This window comes from Myotis lucifugus, unplaced genomic scaffold (assembly GCF_000147115.1).
Source record: "Myotis lucifugus unplaced genomic scaffold, Myoluc2.0 scaffold_319, whole genome shotgun sequence".
Classification (NCBI taxonomy): domain Eukaryota; kingdom Metazoa; phylum Chordata; class Mammalia; order Chiroptera; family Vespertilionidae; genus Myotis; species Myotis lucifugus.
In genome coordinates this window covers 1,067,929-1,087,100 of record NW_005871367.1, presented here as the reverse complement: position 1 = coordinate 1,087,100, position 19,172 = coordinate 1,067,929, and the positions used below count along the sequence as shown (strand labels likewise).

General features: G+C 45.1%; 1 protein-coding gene across 1 annotated transcript; it reads right to left on the bottom strand.

Annotated features, from left to right (window-relative positions):
• Positions 1 to 991: 991 nt before the first annotated feature.
• ZKSCAN7 (zinc finger with KRAB and SCAN domains 7) lies at positions 992 to 13,547 on the bottom strand. Its single transcript, XM_014466035.2, has 6 exons — positions 13,040 to 13,547; positions 8,119 to 8,284; positions 6,612 to 6,703; positions 5,246 to 5,372; positions 3,437 to 4,174; positions 992 to 2,685 (listed from the first exon to the last, which is right to left on the bottom strand). The coding sequence occupies exons 1-6, from the start codon at positions 13,436 to 13,438 to the stop codon at positions 1,592 to 1,594; spliced, it is 2,616 nt and encodes an 871-aa protein (XP_014321521.1). The 5' UTR covers positions 13,439 to 13,547; the 3' UTR covers positions 992 to 1,591.
• Between the last annotated feature and the right edge of the window lie 5,625 nt (positions 13,548 to 19,172).

The window sequence follows — 19,172 nt, the reverse complement described above, 5'->3', positions numbered from 1 at the left end:
CTATAGAATATATATCAGAAACCAACAATGAAGTAACAGTAAGATTTCCAGAGGTACATGTAGAAGATATGAGGTCTTTGTATGTGATATTCTATGATGAGATGCCACTTCCATCTTGAAAAGCTTCTAGTCTGGTGGTGGAGACAGGTAGGTAGATTGTGCCCAATTTAAAGATGGTTCAATTGAAGAATAAGTTTTTAAAATATTATTTGTTAACAACTAGTATATGAAAATTATTTTCTACATACTAAAAGAAATATTTGCCGTACCCAACCTCAAAGACCCTACAACAAATTGGCATGAATGTATACACATAAGGATTAAGTTGAGAATAATTTACAAGGCAATTTAACAACAGTTGCACATTAAAGCACCAGCTAATTTAAAGTACTGAGGTCAAATGAAAAAGAGGAATGAAGAAGCGTCTGAAGGTCTTTCACAGATGAGCTGGATCTGAAGGGATCTAGAAATGAGATTAATCTGGAAGATTATGAGGAACAATAATTAGCAAATGGGAAAAAGAAAAGGTTTTCTGAGTAGGAAATACTAGTGATGGGGTCTAGACTGGAGTAGAAGTTTAAAAAGTAAACAAAACAAAAAAGGTAAGGCCCTGGCCAATTTGGCTCAGTGGATAGAATACCAGCCCACGGACTGAAGGGTCCCAGGTTAGACTCCGATCGAGGGCACATATCCCAGTTGCAGGTTCAATCCCTGGCCCTGGTCCAGACACATGCAGTAACCAACCAACCAACCACTGTGTCTCTGTCACATCAATGCTTACCTCTCTGTGTCTCTCCCCCTCCTTTCCACTCTTTAAAAAGTCAACAGAACCCTAGCCAGTTTGGCTCAGTGGATAGAGCGTAGCCTGCTGACTGAAGGGTCTCAGGTTCGATTCCAGTCAAGGGCACATGCCTGGGTTGTGGGGTCAATCCCCAGTGGGGGGCGGGGGCGGGGCGGGTGTGTGTGCAGGAGGCAGCCGATCCATGATTCTCTCTCATCATTATGTTTCTATCTCTCTCCTTCTCCCTCTCTGAAATAAATAAGTCAACAGAAAAATTTCCTCTGATGAGGATTAACACAACAAAAAAAGTAGGTAAGGAGTTATACAGCCAAGAGAAAGTAAAGAATGAATCAGAGTCTTGGAGAATGATTTTATAAAATAGGAGAGGTGGAATAGAATAAGATATAATCTCTGTTCTTGAAAAGCATATGATCATGGGATGCATACTGAAGAAATGAGATACATTTCTGAACAGTTGAAAGAAAGAAAGCGAAAAAGAGAGAAGAGAGGGAGGAAGGAAAAAGAGAGAAGGGAGGGAGGGAAACGAGGGAGGGAGGGAGGGAGGGGAAAACCCAAAAAATACAAGAAATGTGTAGTCCACACTTCCCCAATAGCGGAGAAGGATTGAATTGTTCCTCCCACTCTCCACCTTCATGACCCAACAGACAGCATTTAGGGAATGGCCCACTTTGATTAATGGTTCCAAGAGGGGATAAGGGTAAACATCCTTCTTATAAAGAAAGTTTGATTCAAAGTTCCTTGCTCTGTGTCTTAGAAACTTACACCTTAAGAACCTGATGAAGCCAGACCTCAGAGCTTCTCTCGAGTGTGAGTTCGAGTTCGATAGTGATGGTTAAGAGTAGAAAGCTGACTGAAGGCTTTTCCACACTCAATACATTCATAGGGTTTCTCCCCAGTGTGAATTCTCTGATGTGCAATGAGGTGTGACTTTCGACCGAAGGATCTTCCACACTCATTGCATTTATAGGGCTTTTCACCTGTGTGAAGTCTCTGATGTCGAATAAGATTACTATTCTGACGAAAGGCCTTGCCACACTCATTGCACTCAAAAGGCTTCTCTCCAGTGTGAATTCTCTGATGGTCAATAAGATCTCTTTTAGAAGATAAACCTTTCCCACAGTCATTGCACTTGTAGGGTTTCTTACCAGTGTGAAGTAACTGATGTCGGAGAAGATATGTATTCCGAGAAAAGGCTGCTCCACACTTAATGCATTCATAAGGCTTCTCCCCAGTATGGGTCCTTAGGTGGTCATAGAGTTTGTAACTCACACTGTAAGCTTTTCCACATTCATTACATTTATACGGTTTCTCTCCATTGTGGAATCTCTGGTGTTGAATGAGATTGGACATGTGCCGATAGGTTTTTTCACACTTGCTGCATTCATAGGGCTTTTCCCCTGTGTGGGTTCTGAGATGAGCCGTGAGCTGAGAGGTCTGCCTGAAGGCCTTGCCACACTCATTACATACAAAGGGTTTCTCTCCAGTGTGGATTCTCTGATGGTTAATGAGGTGTGTACTTGTATTGAAAGCTCTGTCACATTCATAACATTGATATAATTTCTGTGCCTTCAAAATTTGATATTCTGTAGGACTACAGGACAGATTCTTATGTTCCCCAAGATCCTTATACTCATCACATCCATCTTCTGTAGATTTGTTTTTATCCTCACATGTTCTTTCCAAGAAATCACTTTCCATTCTGCTCCCTTCCTCCTCTGAGGGTTGTGCTTCTAGCTTCATTAAAGCATCTTCACAGGCATTCCCAGCTTCTGGTCCCTCAGGTACCACCCCATGCAGGCCTCCTGATGTCCCATCAGATGACTCTGTTTCTTCAGAAATTTCCTGCTTTGGAGGCAACTCTGAATTTTCCATCCAAGTCTCACCTGATGCCAAAAGAAAGAAAAAAAAAAGCATTTCTTATCCCATTGAGGAAAAAGAATCATCAGGAGTCTATTTACCTGAAAAAGCCTTCACATAAGGAATGAGATAACAAACTGAGAACAAGAGAAAAAAATCAGAAATAGCTCAAATTTTTCTTCGTGGACAAAAGACAAAGAGGGGAAAGGTCAGTGGAGGAAGACGGATGAAGATCTATCAGGACAGAGAGATGTTGAACCAGCACAGTCAAGTGAGGAGAAAAATTGAAAGGCCAGAGACCAAAGCTGAAATGATGTGTGGGGAGAAGCCAAGCCTCTAGGAGCCACAGCAACCAGAAAGAATGAAGGAACAAAGTCTAATTGAGAAGGAGCCATGAGGGGAGAAAAGATTCAGAGTGAAAACAATGGTTATCAGTGGGAGGATATGTAGGGAGACAGTTGTGTTATGTTCCTGATTCAACATAGTGTAAAAATTCATTTTCTTGCCCTAACCGGTTTGGCTCAGCGGATAGAGCTTCGGCCTGCGGACTGAAGGGTCCCAGGTTCGATTCCGGTCAGGGGTATGTATCTGGGTTGCGGGCACATCCCCAGTAGGGGGTGTGCAAGAGGCAGCTGAATCGATGTTTCTCTCTCATCGATGTTTCTAATTCTGTATTCCTCTCCCTCTCCCTTCCTCTCTGTAAAAAATCAATAAAATATATTAAAAAAAAAAAAAGATAAACTTTCCCACAGTCGTTGCACTTGTAGGGTTTCTTACCAGTGTGAAGTAACTGATGTCGGAGAAGACATGCATTCTGAGAAAAGGCTGCTCCACACTTAATGCATTCGTAAGGCTTCTCCCCAGTATGGGTCCTTAGGTGGTCATAGAGTTTGTAACTCACACTGTAAGCTTTTCCACATTCATTACATTTATATGGTTTCTCTCCATTGTGGAATCTCTGGTGTTGAATGAGATTGGACATGTGCCGATAGGTTTTTTCACACTTGCTGCATTCATAGGGCTTTTCCCCTGTGTGGGTTCTGAGATGAGCCGTGAGCTGAGAGGTCTGCCTGAAGGCCTTGCCACACTCATTACATACAAAGGGTTTCTCTCCAGTGTGGATTCTCTGATGGTTAATGAGGTGTGTACTTGTATTGAAAGCTCTGCCACATTCATCACATTCATATAATTTTTGTGCCTTCAAAACTTGATATTCTGTAGGACTACAGGACAGATTCTTATGTTCCCCAAGATCCTTATACTCATCACATCCATCTTCTGTAGATTTGTTTTTATCCTCACATGTTCTTTCCAAGAAATCACTTTCCATTCTGCTCCCTTCCTCCTCTGAGGGTTGTGCTTCTAGCTTCATTAAAGCATCTTCACAGGCATTCCCAGCTTCAGGTCCCTCAGGTACCACCCCATGCAGGCCTCCTGATGTCCCATCAGATGACACTGTTTCTTCAGAAATTTCCTGCTTTGGAGGCAACTCTGAATTTTCCATCCAAGTCTCACCTGATGCTAAAAGAAAGAAGAAAAAAGCATTTCTTATCCCATTGAGGAAAAAGAATCATCAGGAGTCTATTTACCTGAAAAAGCCTTCACATAAGGAATGAGGTAACAAATTGAGAACAAGAGAAAAAAAATCAGAAATAGCTCAAATTTTTCTTCGTGGACAAAAGACAAAGAGGGGAAAGGTCAGTGGAGGAAGACGGATGAAGATCTATCAGGACAGAGAGATGTTGAACCAGCACAGTCAAGTGAGGAGAAAAACTGAAAGGCCAGAGACCAAAGCTGAAATGATGCGTGGGGAGAAGCCAAGCCTCTAGGAGCCACAGCAACCAGAAAGCATGAAGGAACAAAGTCTAATTGAGAAGGAGCCATGAGGGGAGAAAAGATTCAGAGTGAAAACAATGGATATCAGTGGGAGGATATGTAGGGAGACAGTTGTGTTATGTTCCTGATTCAACGTAGTGTAAAAATTCATTTTCTTGCCCTAACTGGTTTGGCTCGGTGGATGGAGTGTCGGCCTGCGGACTGAAAGGTCCCAGGTTCGATTCCGGTCAAGGGCATGTACCTGGGTTGTGGGCACATCCCCAGTAGGAGGTGTGCAGGAGACAGCTAATCGACGTTTCTCTCTTATCGATGTTTCTAACTCTCTATCCCTCTCCCTTCCTCTCTGTAAAAAAATCAATAAAATATATATTTAAAAAATATATATATATTTTCTTTCCTTGCTGAGGCTCCCAGGCTCCTCAGTCTCAATGAGGCCCTGCTTTCCGAAGTCTGGTCTAGCTGGTCAGTTTGTACAGGTTTCCAATAACGTAACTCATCACTTATAATAACTTGAGTGGCTCTCTAACCGTTATAAATACAAACTCTAACTAAATCACCCTAGCTCAATCCATTATGAAGTAAAGAGAATGTTGACAACTGTTAACGCTGGGTGATGGGCACAGAGAGGTTCATTATATTGTTCTGTTTTGTCTGTTGTAATTTTTCATAATAAAAGTCTAAAAAGAAAAAATTTAGCAAAAAAAATGTGAAGGATGCAGATGCTAAGTTACCAGGGCACAGAATCATTACCCAGGGAGGCCATGCTACAGTTGGTTTCCAGCATGATGTTCTGGTACGGGGCTCTCTGACTCAGTGATGGATCTTCCCACTTCTGTTCAGTGTAGTCCACAGACAGGAGCTTATACACTGCAGACCCCTGCAATGACAAGCTTCTATTGCTCAGAGACAGTCCCACCCTGAAGGGCGGAGTCATCAGAGATACCAAGAGCACAGGGTAAGGGCCCTGGTGGGCAGGGAGAAGCTAGGACACATCTAAAAGGACAAGTACAGGTCCAGAGAGAGTCCATGAACTCAGTAGGTGGCACCAAGCTCCAAAGGAAGCAAGAAGGTTGGAAGCCAGAGGAGCAATCTCAGAATGATCCAGTGCCCCTGAGATAAGCTCTAGCTCAGTGGTTCCCAACTTTTTTTTTGGCCATGCTCCACGTAAGCATCTCTAAAATCCTGATGCCCACCCTGTGACATATAATTCTTATTATTCAAAAAGTGAACTCTTATTCATATGGAGGAAGCCTAAAATAAAAGGCCATTAACTTGGTCTAAACAAGCTGCCAAAGAACATGGCATCCATGAAAGAGAAAATCAGTTGAAGTACTGATGAAGAAATCACTAAGAAATTGTTTAAAAAAAAAAATATGAAGTGATATGAAAAAACAGCAGCTCTAGCCAGTATGGCTCAGTGGATAGAGCGGACGGAAGGGTCCCGGGTTCAATTCTGGTCAAAGGCACATGCCTTGGTTGCAGGTGCCTCCCTAGCCTGGGCCCTAGTTGGGGCTCATGCATGTGGCAACCAATCAATGTGTTTCTCTCACATTGATATTTCTCTGTCTGTCCCTCTCTCTTCCAATCTCTCTAAAATCAATGGAAAAATATCCTCAGGTGAGGATTAAAAAAAAAAAAAGTAAATAAAGTTTTAAAACATATACAAGAGAACTGCAATGCGTAAATATGTCACAACACATATTTATATACTATATATAAAGCCCCTGGAACCGTAAGAAAAGCAAAAAATTCACTGTTAATAACTCATTCTCAAATTGTCCCCTCCTTAAAAATCAAATTGCCTGCCGAAACCGGTTTGGCTCAGTGGATAGAGCGTCGGCTTGCAGACTGAAAGGTCCCAGGTTCGATTCCGGTCAAGGGCATGTACCTGGGTTGCGGGCACATCCCCAGTGGGAGATGTGCAGGAGGCAGCTGATCGATGTTTCTAACTCTCTATCTCTCTCCCTTCCTCTCTGTAAAAAAATCAGTAAGATATATTAAAAAAAAAAAAAAATCAAATTGCCTGCTTGTGGGGCGTGGGGAACCACACTCTAGCTACCAGTATTCTGGGCCTCAGACTCAGGAACTCACAAAAGATAGACAGAACCAAGCTCACCTGGGGCCTGACCATCTGAAGCACAGTTTCTGCTGCTTGGTCTCCTATGTTCCTCACTTGGGGAAGGGCAGACACTGGGGAAGCACAATGAGCTGAAGGAGGAAAGAAATCTATGAGTGGACAAGCCCTGCCCTTGGCTTTAATAAGGTCAGTATCCCACTGAGTGGATTCAAGAGGACCCAGGCAACTCCAGTTTCTCATCCCTTGTCCATACAGGCGTTATCCTAAGTGTGCTGTGAATTTTCCAAGGAGAGTGCAGTAGCAGGACCCTGGTCAAATTGAAAACTGGTCTCCCAGCCCTCACTCTCTTCAACCTCTCGTAAGGAAGCTATACTTCTGACGACTTCCTCTCCACACGGCTCCCCTAGCACCAGCCTCACCTGATTTCCCCCTCAGATCTCTGGCCCCCCATTCTCTTCCTTCTCTGCCCTCTCATTTGGACACTCCAGAGGCTCAGACCGTAGTGCTTTTCTTTTCTCTCTGTCAGAGATCTCACCAACTCTCACTGTTCTAATTATGCTCTTAAGTTCTCGGTTCTTTCCTAGACCCCTTTCACAAGCTTCCAGTTGCTTGGACATTTCATTTGCTGCCCCACAATTCTTAAGTTCAGTATCTCAAATGCGTGTTCTTACCATCTTCCTTTCCTGACTTAAGTTCTGTCAATGATTCCAGACACTGTCCAAAACCCTTTAATTGCCCCTCTTCTCCCTTACCCCATGGATTTTTCCTTTACAATGCCTGTCGCATCTATCACTTTCCACTCCATTCACCTCACATCTAATTTCCTACACTGGCCTCCTACTAAACCTTCCCACCACTGGTCCACCCTTTGGATCAGTAGTGCTTACATGTGCCAGAGTAATTGTCCTGAACTTCTTACCCTTAACTCTAAGGGCTTGTACAAACAGACCCTAGGCTCTCAAATGCAGTCCTCCTTGACCCTACCTCAACAGGGTCCAAGGATTAACTACTTAAGAGTCTTTGTTGATACTCTCTTCTAGGTGTCCACCACCCATTTCCACCCTTAAAATTTCTCCTTGATTTTTCACTATCCAATACCACTGCTACCTCCTCCATGAAGCATCCATCTCCTACCCACCCCAGCTCACCATAACAATATCCACATGATCTTGCTTACAATTAACAATGTCCACATTGCTCATTTGTGATGGCATCAGATGCCTGAGGACAGATATCACTCATGTCTCTTATGAGGTTGTCTCTTACACTATGACTGACTCTCTGCCTAGTAGGTAACTAAATGGCTCTTTGAAAGCAGTGACACTATACTATATATCTCTGCTGCCAACAGTGCCTTTGCCATGACAAAAACTTGCTAAATACATTAATGATTAAAGAATAAGCAAAAGGGAACAGAAAGTCACTAGGGAAGGAAGACAGAGGACAGGGCAATGAGGGATTCCAATAAGGTGGAGACGTGGAGATGAAGGAAAAGCGATTCCAGAAGAGAGGTATGACTAGACACCAGAGCTGGAGAGGCAAGTACCAGAGTGCCCATTGGGGAGGCAGTATGCCCCTGGGTCATGAGGAGGCTCCAGGTGGGCTCCAGGGGCTGAACCGTTACTGAGTGAAGTAGAAAGAGATTCCTCTGTTGCACTCAAGGCTGTCATCTCCTCCAAATGCATTTCCTGTTTCTGTGCTGGAGCTGAAACCTAGAGACAAGGAAATACAATCAGGTTCAAGAGACCATCCTTGAAGGTACAGAATACAAAACCTCTAAGAAGCATACCAAGAAAGCAAGCCAGGGAAAGGAAAGCCAGAGTCTCTTTCCAGCCCCACCAGTACAGCCTGCTAGGGGAAGCAACCGTCTAAGCAGGATCTGCAGCTTGTAATCCTCATCCTTCTGTTGACCTTCCTGCTAGAAGCTCGAAGATCAGATTATATAACCACTTTCCCTCTGTGTCAGTTCCTCAGACACAAACTGCGTTCAGAATCATCTAGGAAAAGGAGGCAGGGGCGCAATTCAGTACACTCCCGAGGACCTAAGCCTACAGAAGAGCCCAAACGAAGTACCAGAAAATTAAAGAATGATAGCTGCGTATATCTGTATATGCACAAATAATGCGACTGAGGCTGACAGCTGAGGCAATATCCCAAAACAGTGGCTGACAAACCTCAAAAGAGCTTTTCCAATTTCTCTCAGCAAAAGTGTCGCCTCTTCAGAGAAACCACCCCTGACCACACTGACAAAGCAAGGACAGTCACTCTCCAATTACCTGATTATATTTTCTATTGCATGTATTAATCTCCCTATTACCTTATTTACACATTTATTGTATATGTCTCCCCCAATGAAATATAAGCTTTTTGTCTTGACCACTAGTTCCTAGAACAATGCTGGGCCCAACATTGGTGCTCAATTAATAATATTTGCTGGCTGATTTCCTCTTGATATTTTGCTACAGGTTTTTAGGGTTATCTGCAAACTGTTTTCAATAGGGTCTACATCTCCTCAATAATTTATATTAAAATCAAACAGGATCAGATAACATCAATTTTTAGAGACTTTGAGAATATCTCAAAGCATAGACCTTTTCTTTCTAACCGTTGCTGTTTTCATCAAATCAGCTCCTCACAATCGCATGATTGCTACTTTTACCAGCATCTAAATAAATCACGCTTATAAGCTCATTCACTCTGCATATACATAGTACATCAGAAGGAGAAAATAACTGCTCCTTCGATAAACCATACTGGACTTGCCCAATTGGGTTACATCTGCTGATGGGGGGAACTTGCTTCTTTATTATATATCTCTCCAGTGTAGTGGTGGGACCGGGAGGTTCCCTGGGGTCTGTGGTGACCAGGGTCTGCACTGGGCAGATCTTATAAATGGGAGTTACAGTTCTCTTTAAAAAAATATATGTTTTTATTGATTTTAGAGAGTGAGTAAGAGAGAGAAACATCGATGGGAGAGAATCAACAACAACTGGCTGCCTCCTGCATGCCCCCTACTGGGGATCGAGCCTGCAACCCAGCACATGCCCTTACCGGGAATCAAACTGGTGATCTCTTGGTGCATGGTTCAAAGCTCAACCACTGAGCCACAATAGCTGGGCGGTAGTTACAGTTCTTAAATAAAACAGCTCTGGGAACTGCCAGAAGATGGACCTTAATTGCACTGTGACAACAAAACCTTGTAATTCACTAGCAATTAAATCCTGGCACACTTCCTATTCATTATCTAGGACTCATAGGTTTCCTTTCCTCACAGGCATGCAATCCCCATCCCAATTTTCATTCTAAGATGGCATTCCACAGCAAGACACTAGGGGAAAGCTAGGGACTCAGAACCTAGGGAGCTGGAAAAGTCTAGTTCCCACACTTGGTGGTAATCAACAATAATCACACTTTGTCTAAGTCTCAGGGTCAAAGGGAACACCTACTAGTTCTTTCATCTTAGATGAGTCAATTAACCTCTCTGTGCTCATATCATTTGTCAAATGGAGATAATGATTACTATTTTCATATTTTGTAAGCCTGCTAGGAGCTAAAATAAAAGGATATAAAAGCATTTTTCAAGTTGCATGATTCTGCAGCCCTCGACGGACACCTTTTCAACCCTTTCCAGCCCCACTGTGCACACACGCACGTGCTCCCTCCTGCTAAGTAGACTTACTCTGATCTGCCCTGACATTCCTTAACTGCCCCATGCCAAACTGCCATGAGAAAGCTTGTTTATTCATTTAGCCATAAATACATATTATGAGCCTGTGCTAGGAGAGACAGCCCTGCTCTCGTGTCTTTTTTTGGTTAATCCTCATCTGAGGATTTTTAGAGACAGTTAAAGGGAGGGAGAGGGAGAGAGACACACACTGACTAGCTGCTTCCTGCACGCACCCCTACGGGGTCAGGGATTGAACCTACAACCTAGGTACATGCCCTTGCCTGGGAATCAAATCCAAGACCCGTCGGTGTGTGGGCTGACACTCCAATCACTGAGCACACCAGCCAGGGCACTGCTCTCTTGTCTTCACATCAGAAAGCTGATAATAGTGGCAGAGTAAGAAATGGAATCCAAAGACCCCACTCCTAGGTTCAAATGCCCTATCAACTGTTAGTCACTCTCTTTGGTTTGTGACTCAGTCACTTTTTTAAAAAAAATTATCTGTATTGATTTCAGAGAGGAAGGGAGAGGGAGAGAGATAGAAACATCAATGAGAGAATCATTAAACGGCTGCCTCCTACAAGCCGCACACTGGGGATCAAGCCTGCAGCCCAAGCATGTGCCCTGACCCGGAATCCAACCGTGAATTCCTGGTTCATTGGTCGGCGCTCAGCCACCGAGCCATGGTGGTTGGGCCTCAGTCTCCTTTTTCTGAGGCTCCCTGGATAAAAAAGATTGAGTTTTTTGTTTTTTGTTTTTCTATTTAGCCAAGAATCAGATTTAGTGTGTAAGGACCAATGAACTCAGAAATGAGACTGGTGGGTGCAGCCAAGGAAGGTCAGCTGGAGATGAAAAGGGCCCAGGTCTGCACGAGATGCACTTTAGGCTACAAAGATTGAGTTTTAATAGAGGGAGCATTTTCTTCTGCTTAAAGCGAAAGAAGTGAGGAACTAGGAAAATTTTTCTTCCACCCTCCTCACTAAATGGCACTCTAAACAGTTCTTTAGCCATTTGTCTTCGCCCATGGTTGGGCCTACTTGCTCTCTAGACCTCAGTGATGGTTGATTTATTTCTGTGTGTTTGTTTACACAAGGAAATACTGGTTGACAATGGATTTAATAATGCCAAATGGGCATTGGCTAATACTCTTGGAAAAAGATTTAGCCCTAGGATCCAATCAACTGGAAGTGATTCCCTAGGCATAGGTATGTGATCATTTTTTTAAAAGCACTGAATAAAAGTATTTTATGGTATTTGGGAAATTTTATTTATTATTTTTTCCTGGTAAACTGCAAAGGAGCAAACACAGAGGAGACCCTAATTCACCCAGTTCAGTTACAAGGGAGCAACCTGAGACTCATCTGAAGGAACTGACCTATTCATAGTGTGGTCTTTTGATGTGCCTATTTAGCATTAATCTAGGTGTTGCTGTGAAGGTATTTTGTACATGTGATTAAAGTCCATAATCGGGTCGAAACCGGTTTGGCTCAGTGGATAGAGCGTCAGCCTGCGGACTGAAAGGTCCCAGGTTCGATTCCAGTCAAGGGCATGTACCTTGGTTGCGGGTACATCCCCAGTAGGGAGTGTGCAGGAGGCAGCTGATCGATATTTCTCTCTCATCGATGTTTCTAACTCTCTATCTCTCTCCCTTCCTCTCTGTAAAAAATCAATAAAAATTTTTTTAAAAAGTCCATAATCAGTTTACTTTAGTATCCTAGATAATTTGGATGGGCCTGACTTAATCAGTCAGAGGCCTAAAATTCAGAACTGATGGTCCCACTGAAGAAATTCTGCCTGGGGATAGCAGCTTCAGCCTGTGCCTGAGAGTTTCAGCTAGCCCTTCCAGTCGGCCCGCCCTACAGATTTCAGACTTGCCTTGCTAACTCCCATAATCACACAAACCACTTTCTATCAATAATATAAATATGTATATAAATACGTAAAATAATTTTCTACTGGTTTTTCTTCTTTGGCTGAACCCTGGCTGATATAAACGGTCATTGAGTGAGTTAGCTCCGTGGTCCTAGAAGCCAGATTTCTCCCTGTTATCACTTTTGACTCTCCAGCTTTTCCTCTAATCCAGCGGTTTTCAACCTGTGGGTCGAGACCCTTTCATAGGGGTCATCTAAGACCATCAGAAAACACATATATAATTACATATTGTTTTTGTGATTAATCACTATGCTTTAATTATGTTCAATTTGTAACAATGAAATTGGGGGTTGCGGCATTAGGAAGGTTGAGAACCACTGCATCTGAATTACCTTGCCTTTAAATTTGAGAGATCCGAGGAAAATAGGAAAAATTGAAATTAGAGGTAAAGAGGCAAAAAGACCCTCATTGGGTTTGGAAAGCTAGAAAAGGAAAAAGTGTTTCTGAAGCCCCAAATGTCACCTCTCATAAGGAACCTAAAAGGCAGGAAGAGAGAGAATTGACTCTGAGAAGTCTGAGGAAGGGAGTAATGAGAACTTCTCAAATGAGGACCCATGTTATCAGCACACCTGAGGTTTATCTCTGCTCACCATGTTCCCGCATTCTAACCAATGTGCAGATCCTCTACCTGCCCGGAGTGCTGTGTGGATCTCCAGGCTGGAGCTGAGCTCACAAAACACTATTTGACAAAGTGATTCACAGCTTGGCTGCAATCTGCATTTCTGCTTATGGCTTGGAGCATAAAGAGAAGTGCATGACTGGCTCAGGAATCCTAAGAGCAAATCAGACTAGAGCCTAAGGAATGGAGAATGCCTATTCCCAAGCTAACCTAAGCATTAGAGAATGGTTCTAGATGCCAACTACTCACCTTTCCTGATCCACTGAGGTGTCTCTGGAAATCCTCCACCACGGCCACGGCTTCCTCGCCACTCTCAGGGTGGTGCAGCTGCACCCAGGTCCGGAGCTGGCTGGGCAGGATGCTCAGGAACTGCTCCAGCACCAGCAGCTCCAGGATCTGCTCCTTGGTGTGCACCTCTGGCATCAGCCACCTGTGGCAGAGCTCCCGAAGCCGGCTCAGTGCCTCCTGGGGCCCAGACATCTCATGGTAATACAACTGCCTGAAGTGTAGCCGGAAAATTTCACAAACAGGAAGGTGGTTCTTTTGGAGGCTGCAGCCTTGTCCCCAGGTCTGGCTTCCTGGCTCCTGCTTCTGGAGCACAGCACTCCCGGGGATGAGGCCTAAAGTTTCCCTGCCTGGGGTGGCCATTGTGACCCCAAGGAGAAGCTTGTTCCAGCAGCAGTTTGTCTGATTAAAATGATGGTCTATAATTCAGGTCCCAGGAGCTGTTTTTCAAAGTTGGGATGTAGGGTGAGCGGAGTGTACCTACAGAAACATAAGAGAGAAATCAAAGTCCTCGGAGTGTTCAGCCCCAGGCTGATAACAGACCCTCCACATTTAAAAAGCAAAGCTCCATGCCGTAACCGGTTTGGCTCAGTGGATAGAGCGTTGGCCTGTGGACTGAAAGGTCCGGGGTTCGATTCCGGTCAAGGGCATGTACCTTGGTTGCGGGCACATCTCCAGTAAGGAATGTGCAGGAGGCAGCTGATCGATGTTTCTCTCTCATCGATGTTTCTAACTCTCTCTCCCCCTTCCTCTCTGTAAAAAAATCAATAAAATATATTTAAAAATAAACAAACAAATAAATAAAAAGCAAAGCTCCAGAAAAAAAAGAGAGCGAGCACACAGCCGGGGCAATTAAAGCATCTTTCCAAGTGACTTACCTTCTTAAACTTTCAGTGGCTCCCTAGAAGATAAAACCTAAATATCTGTACCTTGCACTCTCGGCCCTTCACAACAGTCTTAGACCTCTGTTCTAGCCACACTCTCTACCACTCTTCCCAGGTACCCAGTCTAGAAAGATAACAATGATCTTCAAATGTGGGAAATGCAAGATGATTCAAAGGGTACATAACACTAAGTTGTTATTTAACTCATATTTAGTGCATGTTTTATAATGTGCATTAAATTTGTAAAAGAGCACCTATCTTTAACTTACAAATAAACCTATGTTGGAAGTGTATGCTCAACACTCTTCTACTCTTTTCTATTGAGCTAGAAATGCACAATAAAGTTGGGACTAAAGTTCTAGAGACACAGCTAAAATACTCTTTCCCTGTTTGGATTTTTCTTCTTTTCTGCTTTTAAAAAAAAAAATGTTTTTATTGATTTTAGAGAGGAAGGAAAGGGGATAGAGAAAAACATCAATGAGAGAGAATCGACTGGCTGCCTCCTGCATGCCCCCTACTGGGGATCAAGCCCACAATCTGGGCATGTGCCCTGACCGAGACTTAGGGTGAGCTCCTGACTCAGGGGTTGCTGCTAAACTACGGGGCCACACCGGCTGGGCTTCCTTTCAACTTTTGAAAAACTCCTACTCATTTGTCAAGACCCAAATGCCATTTTCTCTTGAAGGCTTTCCTGACTGCCTCATACAGGAAGAGGGCTGGCAGCCTCCTTCTCTGACCTCTCACTATAACACTACTTTAACTAGTTTATATACAACCCGACGCACCTTCCAAACTGCTGGATGGCCATCAAAGGAAAAGAACCTGATGGAGTCAGACGATGTCAGACCTTTTCTGTCCTGGCCAGTGTGGCTCAGTTGGTTGGACACTGTCCTGTAGACTGAGGGGTCGTGGGTATGATTCCTAGTCAGGCACATGACCAGGTTGTGGGATTCAAGTCCCCGAGGTGGTCGGTGCATATGCCTGGTATGGGAGGCAACTGATTGATGTTTCTCTCTCACATCAATGTTTCTTTCTCTAAAGTCAATGAAAGAATATCCTCTGGTGAGGATTGAAAAACAAAACAAAACATGCCCTGGCTGGTTTGGCTCAGTGGCTAGAGCATGGGCCTGTGGACTGAAGAGTTCGATTCCCAGTGGGGGGCATGCAGGAGGCAGCAGATCAATGATCCCCATCATTGATGTTTCTCTCTCCCCCCCTTCCTTTCTCTCTGAAATCAACAAAAATATAAAACACACACACACAAACACCGACCTTTTTCTCCTTAATCTACCTTCCCTAGAAAACCTTCCTGATCTTGATCTGCCCAGGCTTAAGTGTGGTTATTGCCTCAGTGAGGCCACAGTACCTTTTTCATTCAAACTTCTACTAAAGCAGTTCTCCTATTTTGGGGTTTACATGGCTGTCTCCCCCACTTTCTGGGTGGACTCAGAGGGCAGGGCTGGTTTCCAGTCATCTTTGCACATGTGTGTACATGGCACACAGAAACACGGTTGGTAAACGAATGAATGTGGTTCATTTAACTAATACTGAAATAGGGGGGAAACTTTTATTCAGTTTATATAGGGTGAAACTTTGAAAATCAGCACTCTAGTGGTAAGGAGGGCATCTGTGCTCTGCTTCCAATTCCAATTCTGCAACTGGGTACCCTGGGCAAGCTACTTCTCTCTAGGCCTCAATTTCTTTATAAACGACGAAAATAACCTGTGAGCTCTGGGAGCCCACACATGTTTAAGGCATGGCCATTTCCCACTTCCGTTACTGTTCCGAACGCTCAGCGGCTTATCTCATCTGGATTTCTGCGGGTCCAAGTCACACGCCACGTTTGAAATCCCGGCGGCGTCTGACCCAGGGGAAAGCTGGGGGAACGCCTATCTGCACTCTGCGCTCGACCAGGCGCCTGCGACGCCGCTCCCCGGGCCACGTCTGCCCTGTTCATCGCTGCACCCGCAGGGCCCGGCTCCGTGTCGGGCACAGCTGGTCAGGGAATGCGACAAAGAGGAGGCTGCTTCCGAGCGCCACAGGGACGGTACCGCCGGCCGCGGGGGCGAAGCGTGGGCCTGGCCAACGTCGCCGACTTGGGCTGTGGGCGGCCGCGGCTCCAGTCTAACGACCCCGGCCCCGGCAGCCCCCCGTTCCCCGCCCCGGAAGCCCCTCGTCCCCCGCCCCGGCAGCCCCCCGATCCCCGCCCCGGAAGCCCCCCGTTCCCCGCCCCGACAGCCCCTCGTTCCCCGCCTCCGGTCCACTCACTGGGAGTACCACTGCGATGCCGCCTCGGCGCACAACACCTTGCTCGGTGGTAGAAGCAAAAAACAATGGCCGAACCGGAAGTAAGAGAGGACCCACTTCCGGTCGCTCCAGGAACCCGGAAGTCTCGGCGTCGAAGGTGGGCTCGCGCGCGCCTCCGCAGCCGGGAGAGCGGCGGCCGCTCGGTTGCCGGGACTACTTGCTCCTCCCAGGCGGAGCCAGCCACCGCGAGGGGTGCGGAGCGGTCAGACCATTCAAGGTCTTGGGGACCAGACGCCCCCTAGCTCTGCCCCCTCCCCTCTGGGTGGCCTTGGGAAAGATACCCAACAACTAAGGAAATGCAGAGCACAGTGTGTGCCACATGCGGCTATGAGCACTGAAACGGGTCACATGCAGACACTACATGGCAAACGGCCTGGCATATCCTGAGCCTGCAGCCAGTTATTATTATACTATATAGTTATTATTATACTATATAGGTTAGCGATTTTCAACCGATGTGCCTCAAGAATTTTAAAAACATGCAATACTTGACTATTTAGTCAGGGACACTACCTCTTTCCCCTTAGGTTGTCAAATGGAGAAATAACAACAGCTAACACAATGATAGCCAACAGCCGTCCAGTGTGAATGAATCATAATTAGACCTATTTTTGTCGTATTAAAAAAAAATATTTTGGGGGGGGGTGTGCCGCAAAATTTTAGTAATGAAATTAAAAAGGTTGAAAATCACTGCTATATATGATGCTCAGGGCATTTTCACCTACTCTAAGTCTCAGTGAAGTGAACAACTTACTAATGAGGAAACAGGCTCAAAGACTGGTATTTTGGCCATAGATGTGGTTAATCTTTCCTAAAACAGCACCCCAACTCTGGTGGCCAAGGAATGGATAAAAAGTGGGACAGTATGGGGGCAACATACTCTAGATGCAGTTGTCTAATATCTAGGAGGCAGGAGCAGGTTATGAACAGTTTCCTACTGCTAATATGACTGAGCAGTTCCCAAGGGCACCATTTCTGGCTGTATTGGCCATGGGTGAAGGGTAAAGGCTAAGACGAGCCACTTACCAATGGAGTTAACTATGTATTTTACGTATCTCATTGTAGCCCAGCCAGTAGGTCCTTACAGGGTCTGAAATATCAGTTTCCTGGGATGTTCAGGGATGAACAATACCCCAAGTGTTCTGGGCCAACCTCTGGACCACCTGACATGTGTCCCTCATGTGTCTGCACAAGCCAAGACAGAAACAACAGCATCAGAAGACCTGCTGCAGAGCTTTCACAAAGTTAGAGGAGGTTTAGCCTAACAAGTGACCTTCTGATTTCAAGGTCACCCTCTACATTGGAAACCTCACAGGGAGATCTTGACTATCTGGTCCTAGCTTCTGCCTGACATTGCCATTGGACGTGGCATGTTAATCCATTAAGGCCTCAGGGACTCAGGGTTCTTGAGCAGGAAATCTCTTGAGGCCACACACATAGAACTTGCTCAAGCTCTTCTGTGATGGAAAATTTTGTTTGAAATCAGATAAAACCCTGCCCGGCCAGTGACCCTCCGTGGTTGAGCATTAACCCACGAACCAGGAGGTCACGATTTGATTCCCAGTGTAACGTAGTCCACCGTGTGCTGTAGATAGCCAATTACACTGACACCAGGGTGTAGTGAAAGAAAGTGGCTTTTATTTACAGCTCTACACAATGGAGAAAGGACAGCTTGTGTTGGAAAAACCCAAACTCTCCGATCCAGGGTTTGGGGCAGGTTGTAAGGCTTTAGAGCAGTGGTTCTCAACCTTCCTAATGCCGCGACCCTTTAATACAGTTCCTCATGTTGTGGTGACCCCCAACCATAAAATTATTTTCGTTACTATTTCATAACTGTAATTTTGCTACTGTTATGAATCATAATGTAAATATCTGATATGCAGGATGTATTTTCATTGTTACAGATTGAACATAATTAAAGCATAGTGATTAATCACAAAAACAATATGTAATTATATATGTGTTTTCTGATGGTCTTAGGCGACCCCTGTGAAAGGGTCGTTCGACCCCCAAAGGGGTCATGACCCACAGGTTGAGAACCGCTGCTTTAGAGGAACAGGTATGCAGAAACGCTGGCGGGGCAAATTTTAATTGCAGGACTTTGGAGCTTGGCCATATATAGTAAGATATCAGCACCAGATCTTCCTTGACAACAGACTCCTCACTTCTGAAAGGGTTCTGATATTCAAGTTCTAGTGATGTCCCTGGAAAGGAACTTGGGGTAGTTCAGAAGGGTGGATCAGAGCGCCTGAGAGATCAATCAGCAACATGCAGGGGCTGGCCACTAGGAAATACACCAGAAGGTAACAAAAGCAGCTACCCGGCCCTTCCACAGCAGATTGTAGCAGCCTCTGCAATGGCAACACGTGCTTTATGGCATTGGCTGCACACCCTCCAGGGTCTCTGGTGCTGTCGGTAAAAGACATTCGCTCTGTCGGAGGCTGGGCAGTCCCCTGATCTTGCTTCAGCTCTTTTTCAAGCGGCCTATCCACCCACAAACCTACTTCAGGATTCCACATACTGGCCAATAGCATCATGTTCACAACTACATGAGCTGGTTAGAACTTACCCAAAGGAGAACACAGGTGGAGGGATGAGAAGGTAAAGGTTTGCGTGCCTATGGCTGGGAATAAGAAAGTACTTTCCTCCCCCCACCCCCTCCACTCCACCCGACCCCGGTTGTGGTGTTGATGAGGGAAGAAGAGGCTAGTCCTGGAAACTAGCATCTGGTTCCCCTCATTGAAGAGGGCCCCAGGGAGTAATGAGTGACCTCTTAACAACTCCTCCCTGCCAGGACCCATGAGCGGTCAGTTAGAGCTCACTGGTCCGTAGCTATTTTGACCCCTAGCTCAGGATCCAATTCTTATCAAAGAACCAGGAAGGGGGTGGGGAGCGGGGAGGGGGTT